The sequence below is a fragment of the Nesoenas mayeri genome, assembly GCF_963082525.1.
Source record: "Nesoenas mayeri genome assembly, chromosome: Z".
NCBI lineage: Eukaryota > Metazoa > Chordata > Aves > Columbiformes > Columbidae > Nesoenas > Nesoenas mayeri.
In genome coordinates, this window is record NC_137542.1 from 65,374,937 (window position 1) to 65,392,954 (window position 18,018).

The 18,018-nt window shown below is 38.9% G+C and overlaps 1 protein-coding gene across 1 annotated transcript in view; it reads left to right on the top strand.

The window, feature by feature from the left end:
- DOCK8 (dedicator of cytokinesis 8) overlaps positions 1-17,696 on the top strand; it is a 73,138-nt gene extending 55,442 nt beyond the window's left edge. Inside the window, exons 33-47 of the mRNA XM_080362900.1 lie at positions 27-123; positions 485-619; positions 2,429-2,581; positions 3,616-3,774; positions 4,556-4,656; positions 5,106-5,298; positions 9,925-10,068; positions 11,389-11,520; positions 12,266-12,400; positions 12,917-13,006; positions 13,411-13,647; positions 14,262-14,405; positions 15,387-15,493; positions 16,650-16,817; positions 17,461-17,696. Coding sequence (XP_080219026.1) covers positions 27-123; positions 485-619; positions 2,429-2,581; positions 3,616-3,774; positions 4,556-4,656; positions 5,106-5,298; positions 9,925-10,068; positions 11,389-11,520; positions 12,266-12,400; positions 12,917-13,006; positions 13,411-13,647; positions 14,262-14,405; positions 15,387-15,493; positions 16,650-16,817; positions 17,461-17,551 — 2,086 coding nt within the window. The 3' untranslated portion in view covers positions 17,552-17,696. The remainder of the gene's footprint in view (positions 1-26; positions 124-484; positions 620-2,428; positions 2,582-3,615; positions 3,775-4,555; positions 4,657-5,105; positions 5,299-9,924; positions 10,069-11,388; positions 11,521-12,265; positions 12,401-12,916; positions 13,007-13,410; positions 13,648-14,261; positions 14,406-15,386; positions 15,494-16,649; positions 16,818-17,460) is intronic.
- Positions 17,697-18,018: the final 322 nt, after the last annotated feature.

The following is an 18,018-nucleotide window of genomic DNA, read 5'->3' on the forward strand; positions in this document are numbered from 1 at the left end:
GCTTTAATTATAACTCCTTTTTGCAGGTCAAAAGCTGAGCTAGATCAAGAAGCTCTGGTCAGTGGAAACCTGGCAACTGAAGCTAACCTTATCATTCTCGATATGCAAGAAAACATAATCCAGGTGGGAAATGGCAGAGCTGGTTTGATACCAACCAATGCTTCCTCAGAAGCCAGTGGAAGCAAGATTAATTTCTCCTTTTGTTTCTTAGGCAGTGCAAAATGTTTTAATTAAATATCTTCTGTAAACATGTATAGTCTTGAATGGAAAAAAAAAAAAAAAGATCAGGAAGAATGAATCCAAAAACGAAATTGCTGCCTACCTTACAATGTTGCCACAAGCCTCTCCTACTGTAGGGCATCACACTACTGTGAATTAAAGGGAAATCTACCACCTTGTCTTTAGTAGATGTTGTTGAAAGCCATTTCCACAGTCTTACTATGATCCTCATGCAGTTATTGTTGTTTTCTTCCTCCATGTGTAGGCAAGCTTTGCGGCAGAGTGCAGAGACAATCTTTTGGGAGGAGTTTTGAAGGTCCTGGTAAATTCTCTTGGCTGCGATCAGAGCACCACTTACCTGACTCATTGCTTTGCTACACTCAGAGCTCTCATTGCTAAGGTATGCTCTTGACAATACTTCTGTTTTCATGTTTCCAACCAAGTTATTACAGCAACATTTCTAGAGCAGAGCTGTGTATGTTTACTTACCATTTTTACTCTGGCATTCATTAAATGTCTTTGCATATGTAAATACAAATGCCTATCTGTAGGGATGTTAAGGGACTTCTACAGCTCTTGTAAGGTTGTTTTGTTGACCATACAATACGGAATAACTGAATCTGAATAATCCTGTGGGTTTAGCAGTCTAGTCTTTAATATAGGTTTACTAATAAAAAGGTAAACAATTCCACCCATTTTATTTCAAATACATTCTGATTTTAATTAGGAATCCTAATACCAAGGGATGTACAGATTCCATAGAGCAAAATTTAAATTATTATATCATCAGAACTAGTTTCTAACCAGTTGGGCATCAGTGAAATCGAAGCTAACTCATCAGAGATCAGGGGGGCAATTCTACATTTCTACTTCTAAGATAGGCTCCAAAATTTTAAGTAGATTCTAAGATGTTGACAAATTTCGTCTTTATTCTGCCTGAGAACTAAACCAAATCCTAATCTGTCTTTCATTTCTGTATCACCAATTAAAAAAAAAAAAAGTATACAAGGACAGAATTTGACCCAGCATTTTTATAATATGGGTCATCTGTTTAAGATTCATTCTCCTGCAAAGAAAAGCAATTTCAAAAAGAAAAAAGCCATGAAATGTTTTGTTTTGTTTTGTTTTTTCCCCTAAACTACTCTAAAATGCAAATAATGAACAGGTTACTCCTGTCCAATTAATGCCTGTCTGCTCTTAAATGCAGATTAGCTGACAAAGCCTAATTACAGGGTAGATATCTGGATAGTTATGAAATGCATAATTATGTTTTCATTGTACTTTATCTTTGAAAGCTAACTTCCAGTTATAATAATGAATTTTGTGAAGCAATTTTTATTCTCATTGAAATAGATCTTCTAGTGAAGCTGACTCAGTTCTGTATTTTATGAGGCAACCATTCCAATTATTTCTATTACTCTGTAGGTATATAGATGTTATTTTACAAATAAAAATGATAGAACTCTGTGCCAGCAGGCTTGCAATGTAAATCAGACATGAAACACTGAGATAATGAAGTGAAGAAAAGTTGAGACCTGAGAAATAGGCTTGCAAATGCGAAATAATATTTGTTCACACACCTTTATCAGTCTTATGTATGTACAAACAGCACTGGAGCATCTGTGCTGCCTACAGTGAGAGTTTCTTAGGACAGACATCCTGCCCCCTGGGTTTATTGTCTGCTAGGTGTGTTGTGGAGACTCCATAAAGGAGGGTCTGACATGAAAACTGGGTAATGGAAGTTTTGTGGCACACCGTAAGAGGAAGAACATGTTGGAGGGCTGGGGAAGGGTAGGGCGTTGGTGCAAAAAGCTAGTAATTGCTCCTTATGCTTAAGGATGTATTTGCATGTTTCATTAACCATTATATATTCTGAAAATAGCAACTCTTCATGCTTAGAATTTTGCAATATTTGATGCTTTCAAAAGCCATGGGACTCTGAGAAATTTTTGTATTATCTTTCTGCTGCCCTTTTTCAAAATACAAATATGATTTTCAAACCTTTCTTCTCTATAACAAAATCTTGAAAATGGAACCTATAGCTTCACATGAATCAGAAGTACAATTTAAAAAAAAAAAAAAAGTATAAAATATAGTTTTTGGAAACTTAATTAGTTGTTTGAATCCTATTATTTTTGTGCACTAAGCCAATGGTGTTTTAATAGCCAGAAATTACAGTAATGGGTGTTTTCTTCTCTATCTCCCGTAGTTTGGAGATTTCCTGTTTGAAGAGGAGGTTGAGCAATGTGCTGACCTGTGCCAAAGAGTTCTCCATCACTGTAGCAGCAGCATAGATACTACACGGACTCAAGCCTGTGCCACTCTTTATTTCCTCATGAGATACAGCTTCAGCTCTACCAGTGTAAGATTTTGAGAAAAGTAGTATGTTTTGTGCCACCTTTTTCTGGGATCAATTGAAACTGAAACTGAAGTCGTGATAGAAAATGCAGATATATACTCATATGTCATGCTGTTTCACGCATTTGAGCCAGAATTAGTGCTAGAGGTGTAGGAGGGAAAGTAGTTTTAAGTATTGTTCATTATTTTGTTTAGGAAAGCATGACTTTTTCTGCAACATAGGTAAATGCATCTTCAAATAGGCCCTGACAGCAAGGATTATACAATGCATAAGCAATATTTTACATTTTATCACGTTTGGGTTTTTCAGCCGCATGTCAGAACTACTTAAACTTAGACTAGTTCTACTCTAATGCCATTACAACCTCAGTAGAACTACTGCCCCTTGGTCTCGGGCCTATGCTCTGATTCTTACCACACATATGGAGCAAAGTACACATGTTGTGCACGTAGGTTAACAGTGTCTTAGCAGGAAAAATACATGCATTAGCATTTTGGATGTCATCTTATCTTGCACAACATTTTCTTCCCTAGTTGTTACTTTAAAAGACTTGGACATGTAAGAAGTGTTGGCTTTGCAGGAGAAAAATGTGCCTCTGAGACACCATGATCAGCATAGTGTATCATCACATGAGGCGCTCAGAGGCTTTTTGCTTCCCATACTTGTTTCCAGAATGTTTTCCAGTCCTGTTTCCTCTTTTTCTCCTCTGTGAGTGTCCTGATCTACACACCCCCTGGCCTATGCAGAGAAAGAAAGAGGTGCTTCTGACCTCCCCTTGTCTCAAACAAGCATATGTACTACAAGGTACATTCCTCCCCCAGAGTACAGACTTGTCAGAATTAGGAAACTTTTGCTTAATCAGGAAAAACAAGACTGGTTTTGATTCACCAGAGACCAGTTGTGTGAGCAGTGAGTTTAACACATTGTGGGCAGGAGAAAGTGGGTTTGGCTTACGGAGTAGACAAAGGTATGTGAACCAATATGCATGGTGCAGTGCAGCCGTCATTCTCTCATGTTTTTGTTTTTTCTTCTGAAAGAATTTTGCAAGAGTGAAGATGCAGGTGACGATGTCACTAGCCTCTCTGGTTGGCAAATCACCCGAGTTTAATGAAGAATTCCTTCGACGATCCTTACGAACCATCCTAGCCTATGCAGAGGAAGATGCAGATATGCAGGCAACTCCATTTCCCATTCAGGTCAAATCTTTTATGATATCTGTGGCTTTTATTGGGAGCTTTCACATAGGAATGTGCTTGGAGCAAGTCCTAGATCCTGATCTTCTAAAGCAGTGAAAAATAAGGATGCAGGGCTTATTCCATTAGTTTATTTCTAACACAACAATAAGTGATAAGGAAGTAGAGGACATAATTCCCTAGAATAAACACTTAAGAAGTTCCACTGAAATCACATTACAAGAGAATCTTCCCTTAGCATTGTGTACAACTTTCTTCCAGTAGGAACTGTACCCTGTAAGAGTTTCTGAAGACAGAATTTAATTTATAATGTTTTCAAACAAGTAGCATCATGAAAACTTCTCTCCCTTTTTCAATTCATAAAGTGGCAGCAGCAATAATGAAAAACATTTCAGATAACAGTCAGATGCTTTCCTAAAAATCTTACAGTAACTCAGCTTGTGCTGAATACTTACAAAAACATCTGCTTTGCTATCGGATCATAGATCTACTAAAGCTGAACTCCATTAGCACATAGGTTTCATTTTTTTTTAATTCAGAAATAAACAGATCGAAGGATTCCAGCTTATTTTGAGTAATTTAAATGTGTGTATAAGATCTTCTATGTCAGCAGTCTTTGCTGTGTTGAGTAGAGTTGGAAAAATGTTTCTTGTAGCAGTTCAACATCCTGACATTTCCTTGGGTAAGGGGGAACAGTAACATCATCTGGTGTAGATGCTGTTGTTTTTCCAGAAGGGGAAAACAAACATCTGAGAAATGCATGTTGGTTTTTGTATTACTGCAGGTAGAGGAGCTGCTGTGTAATCTGAACAGCATCCTGTCAGATACGGTGAAAATGAGGGAATTTCAGGAAGATCCAGAGATGCTCATGGATCTCATGTACAGGTGACTGTGTTTAGAATTACTACTGAGGAAATTCTGCAATGAGGTGAGCACAAGAACTGTGCGTTTTATGGACAAGCTGTGGACAAACCTTCTAGCTGTTCTGTTTTTGTACATTTGTGCTTTAGCACAGCTGATCTGTCACAGGGGGCCCAGGCTGTGGGACTGAGTGTGTTGCAGTGGAGCTGCTGGGAGGTGGACATCGACTTGGGCGAGCATGGGAGTCAGGGACTGATGAACACTGAAGAGTCTGGGGTTCAGCAGTTTTACTCTCCTCATAGCCCCTGCCTACCCCTGCCTAACTATTTATTTTGCCCTGTGGTCAGTGAATCATAGAGAATAAAGACACAAATGTCTCCTTCCATTCAACCAAGGTGGAGAATTATAAAGGTCCTTTCTGTTATCTGAGAAGAAGTGATTGTTCACACCTACTTTCTGCCGTATGTTGTTAGAATTGCCAAAGGATACCAGACATCGCCTGACTTGAGGCTGACTTGGCTGCAGAACATGGCAGAGAAGCACACCAAGAGGAAGTGCTACACGGAAGCAGCCATGTGTCTGGTCCACGCTGCAGCGCTGGTGGCAGAGTACCTTAGCATGCTTGAAGATAGAAACTATCTCCCAGTGGGCAGTGTCAGTTTTCAGGTAAGAAAAGGCTCCCAAGATCTGACAGCATGAGGCCTGTTCTGGTGTGTGTATTCCTTCTTGTGTTAAGCAAAGTAGAAGTGCGTATATGAGGAGGAAATTTTACAATGGCAGAGTATCCATCACCACTCTTGGTAGGTTGTTCTGAAGATTTGTGTATACTGATGAAAACTGGTACTGTAGTATCTGGCTGTCTCTAGCTTCTATTTCTAGCAGGTGCATACTATAATCTCTTGTTTGCTAAGCAGACCCCCTCTATTATCACATGAATTTTCCTACAGCTGTTACTTACCAACTGTGATGCATCTTTCAAACTTCTTTCTCATACTCTAGGTAACTGGAGCTACTCAGTTCTTTTAGGTATGTTCTCCAACCCTTTGACTGTCTCCAGTTACCAACCAACACCTTTTTGATTGACGAATGACACAATCACCATAGTATATATGCAGTCACATCAAAGTCAAGTAAAAATGTCCCATAGGTTCTTTAAGCCTTGGAAGTATCTCTCAGTTTATCTCTCCGAGTACTCCACTGGTTCTTTTGGCATTGTTGAGCTCTTTACTTGGTGATAAACTGATCTTTTCCAGAGAGTTTTCTTGGGTTTTGTTTTTTGCTTTTCTTTTCTACATCAAATAGGTGAAAGCATAACTCTCTCTTGTTAGACATTTTGAAATACAGATATTTATACATAGTTTATCAGATTATGTAGTTTTAGTTACCCTTACCTGAATGGACTTCATGTGCAAATTCAGTGATTTGATTTTTTTTTTCACACATTATTAAAAATAGAAATGGCTGAACCCTTAATATATTGCCATGTATTGATGATTCCTCCTTCATCATTACTCTCTAAAACCAGTGAAGACCATTGTTCATTTACAGAGCGTTTGCTTCAATTATTATGAATCATTCCGACTAATTAGTAGAAATGTTTTGCAGAATCAACTCAGATGTTGTATAGACATCTCCTGTTTGGGCATTATTGCCTTTGTAAGATGGTAATATCTTCAAAAGCATCAGGTTTCTATAGTCTGGTTTTGATTTAGATTAATCTCAATATCTTTAATTTTTTCTTTAGTAAAATTTTGTATTATTATTTCCACCACTTTGTCCTAGATGCAGACTGATAAACCTACCACTATCTGCTCGTCTTGTTTACTTCTTAAAAAATGTGGTCCCCAAAGCATATTTGCTCCTCTGAAACTTCCCTAGTTTTCTAAAACATATGCCAACTCAGTATTCACTACCTGAATACTCTTTTGCTTAACTTTTCTAAACTGTTGAGGAGCACATTTTATGGTCCAGACAATTTTGAAGTGGCTAACACTAGTAGTTGGTACATTCATCATCCCTTGATATAAACATGCGACCTGCATTTTTTTCCCCTTCAGAAATGAAAATAACCATACCACTTGTTTCATTTTCCCTTCAGAAATGTGAATAACCATACTACCTGGGGATTTTTCCCTTCAGGGTAGTAAATGTGAACATCATTGAACCACTTGACATTTTGCATTGAATGTAGTTTGCTGGGCATTAGTACTTGCAATTCCACCTTAGCAATCAGGTGATGGACTGGCATTATTCTTAAATTCCTTTACTTGTAAGACAGATAGCTGTATATACTCTTTTTACTGGCTGAACTTTTGGCCATGCATTTATAAATTCGCCATTTTTCACCCCTTACCAGGTTTGTGTGGTTCCTAACTTCTAACTTCCATTCATTACTTCTGGTTTTTTATTTTCTCCCTTGTTACATACTATCATCATTTAGGTATGGGTGAAATCTGCATTCCCTTCCCAATGTCATCCTGTTCCCAGGCTGCCTTGAATGCCTGTAATCTTGCACACTTGACCGTAATGCTGTTCCTCCTTCCATTGCTCCCACGTTATGCCCATTGACATGAATGGGTATGTTTCCAGTTAGAGAACTGAAGTCTATTTTACAAGGCACTGGGCAAGCAAAAACTTTGAAGTTTACAAGCAACAAATCAGTCTCTCTCATCAAAAGGCTTGCGTAGATATGTTTGCCAGAGGAACAGTTGCTCCATAGGAGAAAGGTAATGAAATACTTTAATGACCAGAAATCCAATTACACAAGTTTTTATCTGACAGCATAATTTTCAATTTCAGTTTGCTCAATAACAATAATTAACTATAATAACACTTTGCATTTTTACAAAGCCTTTCACGAGAAGAGTTCCCTTTCTTTACAAACAGAAACAGGTTTGTGTTTTGTAGCGCCTGTGAAGGTCTTATTCCGATGACATTCTCAAAACAGAGAAACACTCATTGACTCTTCCTGTGTCCATTTCTTCATTTAACTCAGATATTAAATTAACTAATATTAGTGATACACATTTAGTTGCAGAATTGACCATTATAACATTATGTATTAAAAATAATCTGGATGAGCAGAAGTGTTCTCTCCTTTTTACAGATTATTGAAATGAGGCAGAAAAGAATTAAATCAGTTGACCTAAGTCTTCTGCAGTGACTCTGTCAGCATCCAGAAAACCAGCTGTCTATAGAGTAACACTTAAACTGTGCCAGACAAAACTGTATATACTCTTCTCTGTGCAATCAAAATCATCTCTTGAAAGCATAATGGGATCATTTTCTGTGAAATTCCCTTTCAGCTTAATTAATGTTTACACTAAATCCCTTTGCAGGTGATAAGTTGGACTTAGAGTATGAATGGCATATGGACTGACTTTAAAGCCACTTTATATTTTACCACAGACAAGGACTTTGTTTTGGGGATATAGGTTGCAGGCTACCCTAGCTGTATCTAACACAGTGATAAAGGCTGGGGATCACAGAAAGCCCCGTGAGTTTACACCAGTGTTTCTTTTCCTTAAAGAAAACTAGGCTTGTGAGGTCTAAAATAATTGCTGATCATATACTTGGTAACTTGTGTATTGCCTTTATTATATAGGGGACATATAAAATTCCTCAATGTGAAAGGTAGATCAAGTTGAAAGGCGGGTGAGGCATGTTCACTTTGCAAAAGATCATGCAAGCACCAGGAATACATAATAAATACTCTTTCCTGCTAGACTTTGTGGACTGTAAAACATAGAAATACATTCCTGACATTAGTTATCACAGGGTTAAAGGCAAAGAAGAGATAATCAGACAAATAGTGTCTGTGACTTTCTTGGTTACTTTCACAAAGAAATCACTCCACTGGGCTCCTTTCCTCTTGCTAGCCAAAAAAAAAAAGCCACCAAGGACCACATGCCATCATGCCATTCTGTGAAAACAGTCCTCATGGCTATGCATGGGTTGTATGACTTGCCCTAGGTATGTATCAGGGAGGCTAACTCTGGTTCAAGTCACTATCTTCAGTGAGACTGGTAGGTAAAAAATAGCATGGGTGTGCAAAAACCTGCTGCAGTCTTCCCTCCTGCAGTTCAGTCCTGTTCTTAACTCCCACGAGTGTTGTCCTGAGCTTTGTGCTCACCCTTCCAGCGGAGCTGACATGATGTGCAGAGCAGGCACTGTGGTGGCAGCATGGCTGGAGTAAATTTCACCTGTGGGAAAGTAAATACATCGACAAAACCCAAGGAGGAAAGTCCATGTTGCTAGTGATGTGTGGTGCCAATTCTTCATCTGAAATCTGATCAATAGTAACATCCCGCAGTGTCTCTGCCATTTTATAAAGATTTCTTTAAGGACCCAACTAGCTAGCCAGCTGGCATCTGTCCTGCACTCAGACAGATTGCCGTTGCCAGTTTCTGCTGAAGTGAGACACTATGACACTAATTTAACTCCTTTTAATTACTAGCAAATCAAAGCTTAGCTTTTCTGCTGCTGTTGAAAGTTACATATGCTACTTCCACATTGTATGTACACTTATTTTACTGATCATTTACATGTATTTCTATGTATTACCAAATATTTAATGTTGACTCTACTCAGTGCCATCTATTCAAAGGCATGCTGAAGAACTGTAGACATCTTATTTCATGGTCTAGAATCTCAAAGAATGACTGACATGGTGTAATTTGTCTAGTTTTATTTAAACACACAATAAGATCACTAACTTCAACAAGAAACCAAGTAGATTCTGCAGGATCAAGATGTAATATGTCAGAGAAATGAGAAAGCAGCATCCAATTTTCACCATTTTTACAACAATATTGTCTATATCCTACTTCTCCTCTGTTTGCAAAAGTCAGATCAACAGCTGGAAACTGCAGCTTCTTCAAGCAGGTGGCAGGAGGTCCAGGGTGCAGCTGGGAATTTCCCACCCCCAGGCGCCAGCAGTAGAAGAGCACATTGGCGGTGACCCCTGTGGCACAGCATATAAAGCTCATTGCAGCATCATTGAAATCCAGCTACCAGAGGGAGGCCAGCTTATGGACTGTAAGAGTCTACCTTTGAAACCTGAGGCAAGAAAGAAAGTATAGGATTCTTGCAGCAAGATGCCTGATCTGCCATCTGCTGAAATTTATGGTGTTACATTCGTGTCTGTATGGAATTTAACTGTGTCTCCTGGCTGCGTTTGTATAATCTCATTCTTCTTCCCATCATGTTAATAAGTTGAAATTGTTTCTGCCTCAATCTTTATGATAGACTATTTACCTAAGCTTCTCATTTATCTGCTCTGCTCTGTTTTAGAACATTTCGTCCAATGTGCTAGAAGAATCTGCTGTTTCAGATGATGTTTTGTCTCCAGATGAAGACGGTATATGTTCTGGGAGGTATTTCTCAGAAAGCGGCCTGGTAGGGCTGCTGGAACAAGCAGCAGAGCTCTTCAGCACAGTGAGTGAGGGTCGAAATCACTGGGGCATGGAGTGGGGCTATCTGGGCCATATCTACAGCTTATTTTCCTGTTTATGAGGAAACAAATTCTTACTGCCAAACCAGGCTCCACAGATCTGCCCCACTGCGAAAAAACAAGAGGCAGAGACACATCTGATTGCTGACCTGGTCCTGTCTCAGCTAGGTGGCTAACCCAGGCTTTTCAGGTAGCCTAGCTCAGTTATATCCCCCTCTGCTGTGAAGACTACAGGCAGCATCAGCAGAAAGTGATTGTTCCAGGCATGACCAAAGACTTTTGTTTGGTATTTTCGTGTGGTAGTTGAAAAAGGTTATTAGGAAGGTGCTGGAGAGAGACTCGAACTCTCGTGGGTTACTCTGAGCAGTAACCCAAGCATTAAGAAAAAAATCTTACTTAAACTACAGATTTCATTATAGAAAGCATGTAAGAGTTACTGCTATGCTTTTTGCAGCCTTCAACCACCAGCCTCATAATCTACATTTACCGTGTAAGGAGTCACATTAATACTCAAGGAGCTCATCCTATTGCTGTAGTGCTGGTCTAGCATCTCTGGAGACATAATTTGGGTTCCTTTTGACCAGATGCAGCTCTGATTGCCATGAACTGTACATGCTAAACAAATCCATTTCCCTTCTGCTCAGCTGCATTTCTAACTTTTGTAGCCCCTAAGCAGAAACCATGTGCTTTACATAGGAATTTGGGCTTCAGAGCCCAACAGATCAGAAATCCAAATTTGATCCAGGTTGTCATTTGCAGTTTAGAACTACGCATTTACTATTGCTAGTTTTTAGAAAGCTAAAAGAAGCAACATAGCAGATTAAAAGATGAGTCCCATAAATCCCATTTTCAGTCAGGCTGTTAATGGTGATCTAGTTTCTTTTCAGAGTGCATGAGAACTAACTTCTTTTTCTTTTTCTTTTCCTTTTTCCTTTTTCTTTTTCTTTTTCTTTTTCTTTTCCTTTTTCCTTTTCTTTTTTCTTTTTCTTTTTCTTTTTCTTTTTCTCTTTATTTTTCTTTTCTCTTTTCTTTTCTTTTTTCTCTTCCTCTCCTTTCCTCTCCTTTCCTCTCCTTTCCTCTCCTTTCCTTTCCTTTCCTTTCCTTTCCTTTCCTCTCCTTTCCTTTCCTTTCCTTTCCTTTCCTTTCCTTTCCTTTCCTTTCCTTTCCTTTTCCTTTTCCTTTTCCTTTTCCTTTTCCTTTTCCTTTTCCTCTCCCTCTTATTTTTCTTTTTCTTCCGTTTTCTCTTTTTTCCCTTTTTTTCTCTTTTTTTTCTCTTTTTTTCTCTTTTTTTTTTTTTTCCCAAGGGGGGATTGTATGAAACTGTGAACGAGGTCTACAAAATTGTCATCCCCATACTGGAAGCACATCGAGATTTCAGGAAGCTTACCTTGACACACAGCAAGCTACAGAAGGCCTTTGACAGCGTTATTAATAAGGTACCGGTGAGGAAAAGCACTGCTAGCAAAACACATTGCTACGTTGCAGTTGTTTAAGACTGGTGATAATAAAACTGTTCACATGAAATAGATCCATTTCCTTTTTCTACCAAAAGCTTCCATCTGCTTTAGCCTGCCTATCAAAAGGTAGTCTACAGTGAAAAGAGGTTCTATCCTCTCTGTAGGAAAAAGTGAAGATGAATATAAAACTGGTTTAGACGTACAGAAAAATAGCTGAACAGGACAAACTTAGAATAAGAACATGCATGATTCCACCTGGCCATATCTGTTTAATAAAAATATTTAATAAAAATAACTTTATTGTCAATTAAGTACTGTTTTCAGTTATAAACCAGAAGAAATTCAAAAACCTGGCTAAATTCTCAGCACTCACACTGCTCCTGAACATGCACTTTCTCCAGAAGAATCTTATTGCTGATCCTAGTAAAATTCTTGTCAATTTTTGTTGCAAAATTTTAGAGTTAACACGTATACAGTGGAATTAAAAAATAATGTTATTTTGTTTTGCAAAAGTTGTTTCATTATTAGCCTAAATTTTAAGTCAGATTTCAATCAAATGTCACATTAATTTGCTTGTTTTCCTTCACGAATACATGCTTCTAAGCCATCACCACTGATGATACATAGAACTGTCTCTGAAATACGGGGAAACTTAGGATTAGTGCATTATCTTGTACATCAGTTGTAAATAACTGTACATTTCCACTTTCTTTTTATCAATTAGGGTCAAAAGCGAATGTTTGGAACTTACTTCCGTGTTGGTTTCTATGGATCGAAATTTGGGGACTTGGATGAACAGGAATTTGTTTATAAGGAGCCTGCAATTACCAAACTTCCTGAGATTTCTCACAGATTAGAGGTAAATAAAAAAACATTGTGTTAATATCGTATCCACTGTTATGTTATACTTTATAGTGAACCCACAGAGTTCTAACAGTATTATTGCTATAAAAAATCAGTAACAAACTGATTTCTACTGTAGGTTATTTCCTTTGTATATATTCTTTCCATTGTGGCCCTTTTTGCAGCATGATGATGAAAGTGATCCCTTCTCTTGAGGCAGGACTGTAATATATTGAATTATTTGATTTGAGCATGCCAGATATTTGCTTCAGTATATTTTCAGCTTTTTCATGGAACTGCAATGTTCTCTTCTGATAACTTCACCTTGAGTTCTGCTTTTTTTATGAGCAACTCACAGTGATCTTTGTCAGGAAGGTACCTTACCCTGGCCAGCTGTGGTTCATGAAACAGTATATTGACTGTACAGAGCCCAGAAATTGCCATGGTTCCTCCTTTCTTCTAGAGGCATACAAATCATTAGCATTGTATTAAGGATTAAGGACGCTCAAGGATAATTCTGTTTCCTTTCCAGGGATTTTATGGCCAGTGTTTTGGAGAGGATGCTGTGGAAGTGATTAAGGACTCCGCTCCTGTAGACAAAAGAAAGTTGGATCCCAACAAGGTAGGGAAAGTACTACTGAGTGTTGGGTGTCACAGAAGAGAAAGGAAGGGAGTGGGATCCCCTTGCAACTTTCATGTTCAAACATTAAGGCACCATAAATCATCAACTTAGATGTATCTCTGTGTCCAGGGATGTCCTTAAAGCCTCTGGCTTGACACTGTGGAAATTTGAAATTCTGATCTCTGGTCCAGTCTCTGGCTCTGATCCCCAGGGTTAAGCTGTGCCCTTCCCACAGACAAGTTTTGTCAGCTCTGAAGAAGAGAAGAAACCCTGAACGATTTGCAGCTCTGTGCTCTTCCAGACCATGCTTAGCCAGTGTGAATTATGGGATATTTAACATATGCCATTCCTTTTACACTTCTTCGGTTGTAAAATACTGTAATGGTACTTGCCTCTTTCTTCAGGCATACATACAAATTACTTTTGTGGAGCCGTATTTTGATGAGTATGAGATGAAAGACAGGGTAACCTATTTTGAGAAGAACTTCAACCTCTGTCGGTTCATGTACACTACTCCTTTCACCATGGATGGGCGCCCCAGAGGAGACCTTAGTGAGCAATACAAGAGAAACACCATCCTGACCACAATGCATGCTTTCCCCTACATCAAAACTAGAATCAATGTCATCCAAAAAGAAGAGGTAATTGGTTTTGAGGACAAATGTTGATTTCTTAGGGGCTGAAGGTGTCTTTGGGTGGGAAGATTTTCGAATTCTATGCTTGGCAGGAAAAAAAAAAAAAAAAGAAGGCTGAATTTCTCAGATGTGTTACTCTCACAAATGGGAATGGCAGAGAATGGGTGGACAAATCCAAGATGAGCATTTGAAGAAGAGGGGATAGTGACTGTATATTCCCCTTTTGACCTCCTGGTTATAATGCTGTAGAGCATGGAGCTCCATTTATGGCAGTACTTCTAGCTGATGAAGTACAGTCAAACAACTAAACTGGGCTCACAGCTGGTTTAGAGACAGGGAAGCTTTATAAATGTAGAAAGCACAAAACCATTTCAGACATTCATTAGAGTAATAAAGAATTTGTGGAAACAAGGAGTCAGATTGACATCCTGTTCTTACAAATTATAAGATGTCAAAGAGCTTTAGATCAAATGTGACATCTACCAAGACTGAACAGTCTTCCTGTGTTTTACAACTACTGCTTTTGGCACACAAGAATGAAGTGGTATTGACACGTTCAGAACAGGTGAACTGCTTGCATGATTCAGGTAACAAAGCGTCTTTTCTTTCACTTTCATTAGTTTATTTTAACCCCAATTGAAGTTGCTATTGAAGATATGCAAAAAAAGACACAGGAACTAACTGCAGCCATCAACCAAGAACCACCAGATGCCAAAATGCTGCAGATGGTTTTGCAGGGCTCAGTTGGAGCCACTGTAAATCAGGTAAGGGATGCAAATAAGCCAGATGAAGGGTTTCTGCATACTTTCCTCATTGTGCTTTCTTTTTTGTTCTCATCGCTTGCACTGGGAGTGCATCTGGTCAGACAGATTTAGTCACAATGTGCATTTAAACTTCATCCCTTGGTGTTTAGTTACTGTGTAGTATTCATTTGGTATGCTTTTGGTGAAAGTGCTCGTGGAAGTGCTGTCTTGGTTGTAGGTACAGAAAGTCACAAAAGCTTTGTGAATGCATCCAAGGATTTTCCATTTCTAGCACACTGGACTTCTCAGCCATTTTGTTCATTCCAGGGGTATCTTTGGGAATGGGAAGAATCACAATTCTGCTGTGAGACAACTACAAGCTCACAGTTTCACAGAAAATACAAGACCTGAGTGCCTCAAAAGAAAGCTGAGATGCAATAATTACATGTGCCTACTGAGAAAAAAAAAAAGACATAACTGAAAGAAAACTTGGTATTATCCACAGATATCCAGAGCTTGGTTCCTTTGCTGAAAGCCTAAATACTCCCATTTTCTCCAGATTCTTCATCAACCAAAGCCTCTAGTCTGAAGTAACACACTGTTGTAAGGTTTGGAAAGAGCTCTTCTGAGCTTATTTAACTCCCTTGGGGTGTTGTATTGCCACACATAGGAGCTGAGTTGCTCTCATGTAATCAAGTTTGGCAGTGGTACTATCCCAGCTCTTTTCTGCTGAGTAGAATTAATCTGTTCCTTTTTTTGTGGGGCTGGAGGAGAAATAAAAGCAGGAGAGGGTAAAATATGATGTGCGCATGCAAAAACTCTGCTTGCTGAAGGAAAAATCGGGGGTGAGAGGAAGGAGGAAAAAAACATCCTGTTATGGTGACTGTGTGTAGTTTTCTCTTATAATTCCACTCATAAAATGATGAGCAGCTTAACCAAATTTGTGATCTGTTTTCAGTGTAAGCAGGTGGTTTTGACATTTTTCTGTGTTATTCCTATAAGGGACCACTAGAGGTAGCGCAAGTGTTCCTGTCTGAAATTCCAGCAGACCCCAAACTTTACCGACATCACAACAAGCTGAGGTTGTGCTTCAAAGAGTTTATAATGAGGTCAGTAAAACAAAACTGAAATGCTGAATTGAATCAATAAAGCAAATAATAGCAATAATGCAATGATGATATGACTGTGTAATTAATTATGCAAGTTAGCATCGTGAAAGGGTGAGTGCCATGAGGATGGAGCCAGGCTCTTCTCGTTGGCAAACAATGATAGGACAAGGGGCAATGGGATCAAGCTGGAACACAAGAGGTTCCACTTAAATTTGAGAAAAAACTTCTTCTCAGTAAGGGTGACAGAGCACTGGAACAGGCTGCCCAGGGGGGTTGTGGAGTCTCCTTCTCTGGAGACATTCAAGACCCACCTGGACAAGTTCCTGTGCAACCTCACTTAGGCGTTCCTGCTCCAGCAGGGGGATTGGACTAGATGATCTTTTGAGGTCCCTTCCAATCCAGAACATACTGTGATACTGTGATCTCACAGTTTAGACACTTAGTCCAGACTTGTTATCTGTGCTTCATGGTCAGTGCTTTGGTAGGCTGGAAATTGGGACCAAATTTTAATACTTCAAACTAGTTATGTAGAAATTAAGATCATTCACTTGTTTTATATTTTTGATATTTTACCGAAATCAAGTATTTCAGACTAATGCCTTGATTTTATTATTAATAAAATGACATATTTATGTAGGAAGCTGTTCATAAGGAAACATTTCACCCTGTGTCAAGTAGACACATTGGTAGTGGTAAACACATACAGCCTCTTCTTCAGATAGGCTTGTAAATCTTAACAAGCATACTCACATAGCAAGATATTCATCTCCTTAGTCCAAATGAAGCATAATTGCTGAAGGATAAATTTGAGTTAAACAAAAATTAACCTTATGCAGAGTTACAGCCTCTACTCTCTGTTATTGTCACTGCATCTGTTTACAGTAAGTAGGCAGGTAGCTGAGTATTCTGCAGTCATAAAATCTGGTTTTTTTATTAACTCCCTCATGCATTTCTAATGTCTTAAAACTATCACCACAATTTGTGTACTTGGAAAAGACAGAGGTTTCTTGTTAGTTCAGTATCATTTTGGACTTGGCAAGTTATCAGAGGAATGCCTAGCCTAGACTTGGCACATCCAGATTACAACACAAAGTTAATGAGTTTAACAGAAGTAGGTGATACATCTCATACTTTTTTTTTCTTTCCATTTGCCTAGGTGTGGTGAGGCAGTGGAGAAAAACAAGCGCCTCATTACAGCTGACCAGCGGGAATATCAGCAAGAGCTCAGAAAGAACTACGGGAAGCTGAAGGAGAACCTTAGGCCCATGATTGAGAGGAAGATCCCAGAGCTGTACAAACCTGTGGTGAAAGTCCATAGCACAAGGTACAGTTAGGGCAGGGCTGGCTGTTGTAGGTATACAAAAAGGTGCCATTTTTGCAAGGAAGAAAGGCAGTTTTACTGGCAGCTAAAACCAGGCCATAACATACACTGCCAACTTTATACCTTATTAAAGAAGTCCACTGACTTCCACTGGAGCTGAATGTATTATCAATTGTGTTTCTCAAGCTGCTCATACCTGGGGTGTAGCATTTATGTCATTCCAATGCATCATTAGAAAAGACTTTCTGCTTGCCATAATGAAAATATATTAGAAACAGCTTGTCATTTCTTCAACATTTGAATCAGGAAGAAGATAGAACAGGTTTGTTTAGACTATATGGCACCATGTGGTGCTGTCCAACAGGAAGTAAGAGTGATCCTTGCACTCCCAGATAACATAATCCAGTTTAATCTCATGACTGCGACAGAAGAGTCTTAATTTATGTTCTTAACTTATGAATATATGCTTCTTCACAAGGCCACTGTGTCCAGTGTGGGGTGGGAGCAGAAGAAAGAATATGGCTCTGATCTGTCAACACATAACATGTTTAGCTGATGATTTGTCAGCTGCTCCTTTTCACAAGGCAGGTGTTTCTTCAATCCTTTTCCATTTGCCAGCTTTATTTATGGATGCATTTTGTTGCAGGGAATCTTTTCGTAACCACAGTTTTAGGAAATATGATGCCCAGACCTCTTCACAAAGCACCTCAGGACTAGCTGCTTTGGCCAAGGAATAGCTTCATGCTGCAAGCCAGAAGTGATGGAGTATTCAACATCCATGACATCAGAAGTCTCTCACAAGACAGCATATGCACTTTCTGGACAGCATGCAGAAAAGCATTGACACAAGATCACTGAATGAAAACCAGGAGATGACTGCTAATCAACCGCATCTCAGGAGGGCTTGGGGAGGAAGGGGGTGCTTTTTTTAGATATTTTTGCATATATTGTAAAAAAAATCACATGGACCGTAGAGTGGCCACTGGCATGAGGTCAGTCACCACTAGCTAATGGACACAGAAATCTGTGCAGTTTGATTGAGGTGTTACATGAATCCAAATAACGTGTCTAAGGGATGCTGATGAATTATGTTTATTTATGGTCCTTTTCCAAGACAGCACTTATCCATGTGCTTTTTACAATGGAGCACATTCTGCAAGTTAGTCACGTACTTAAATGCTGTCTTAATGATGACGGACATGGT